Source organism: Aplysia californica, unplaced genomic scaffold (genome assembly GCF_000002075.1).
Source record: "Aplysia californica isolate F4 #8 unplaced genomic scaffold, AplCal3.0 scaffold00500, whole genome shotgun sequence".
Lineage (NCBI taxonomy): Eukaryota > Metazoa > Mollusca > Gastropoda > Aplysiida > Aplysiidae > Aplysia > Aplysia californica.
The window spans coordinates 241,911-243,473 of record NW_004797770.1 but is presented as its reverse complement, the minus strand read 5'-3'; the positions used below and the strand labels follow the sequence as shown (position 1 = coordinate 243,473).

General features: G+C 39.6%; 1 protein-coding gene across 1 annotated transcript in view; it reads left to right on the top strand.

Moving 5' to 3' along the window:
- Window positions 1-200: 200 nt before the first annotated feature.
- Window positions 201-1,563, top strand: part of LOC106012787 (glutathione S-transferase omega-1) — a gene marked incomplete at its 3' end in the record, with an annotated part of 5,271 nt that continues 3,908 nt past the window's right edge. Inside the window, 1 exon segment of the mRNA XM_013086750.2 lies at window positions 201-517. Coding sequence (XP_012942204.1) covers window positions 493-517 — 25 coding nt within the window.

The window sequence follows — 1,563 nt, the reverse complement described above, 5'->3', positions numbered from 1 at the left end:
GTGTTGGTGTGCGCTCTTGTGTCAATGTGTGTGTATTAGCAGAACCAGAGAGGGTTTACAGTAATAGTATTACTGTAAACTCTCTGGCAGAACTAAGAGTTTCTGTCTACACAAGTAGGCAACTCCACACTCCACGAGGCGTAGTGTTTGTGAACCAGTGACACGGCAAGAAAACTGCTGACTCATGCCTCATGCCTCATGCTTGTATTACTGGCTTACTGGCTTTGTTTATGTGGGGAACGAAAGTGGAAGGCCAATAAGAGCATGCTTTACATTGCTACTCAAGCTACTCAAGGTCGTCTGTCCGTTAAGTTATTTTACCTCTGCAATACACACGGTACAAGGCCAGTGGACCCTCTCCAAGACTGACATTGTTCGTAACGGTGTATTGTTACAAGTACCGTTTCACGGTGCACAGAAAACAACCAGCAAAAAGAATATAGATCTATGCTAAAATAATTCTTGCTCACAGCCGATTTTGTTCCATTCATCATGGATGTGAAAAGTTCTTCAGCAGGTAAGTAGACTAGACCAAATCGTATATGTCATTATAACTCACGATGTTTCTGTTAATGTCTGAGTATCTGTTACAAGCTCAAAAGCCAGTCAAACTGTCTTTTAATATAATGTATGGGTATAACATTCTTTTTTCTGTTTCTCATGTTATTCAATTTTTTTCTACCTACCTACTACTGTTGTTACCAACATCCTTTCTTAATATTGCCTTCTGTTGCGAGATGTGAAAAGTAGATCTACTTTGGTTTTAGTTACCTTGCTCTACCTTGCAATTTTTAGGCTAAAACAGCACCTGGACATGGATGGCTGGTGCCTCTATAAATAAATCATTGATGGTCTTGCAATTTTTTTTATAGACTTTGCGCACCTCCCTATGACTCTTAGCACTGACTTTGTCACTGGTATATTAAATCTCTGTTGAGTGTTCACCAGAGAATTGTGTCCCCTCTTTTCCGGCGGTGTGTACCAGTTCTATAAATAACCTACAGGATTGGTTCGTTAACTGTACAAGACCGACGGCGCCGTTCACCTTTCGTCGGCTGGACAGTGGACAAGAAATGGATTGCTGATACATTTAATGATTTAATTTTTCTTTCAGTTTCAAGGAAATCCACAATTACCAACTTTCAAAAAGAGACACTAGAGGTTTACATCCGTGTTATCGCACTGCAGATACTCTTTCCTTGAGGGTGATTGGCGTGTGCTCTAGGGTGGTTTGCTTCTTCTTTCTAATCATACGTCTTCGTCCTTATCTCTCATCCTTCTTTTTTGTGTTTGTTACTCTCTTGTAGCACTTCTAATATTCGGCACTTTATGACCTTTTTGTGTTACAAGTGCCGTAAAACACTTACTAAAACAAAACCACTCTTTCACTCATCCTTGTTTATCAACGTTGGCTCACAAAAATCATGGAAATCGTTCCCAGTCACGATGAAGAATTTCTAATCGAACCCAACTCTTCAGTCTCTTCAAAAGAATGTATGATTTCCAAGATGGAAATAAATTTCGTTACTATTAAATTTGACTCGTCTGTTATTATGCAGACCC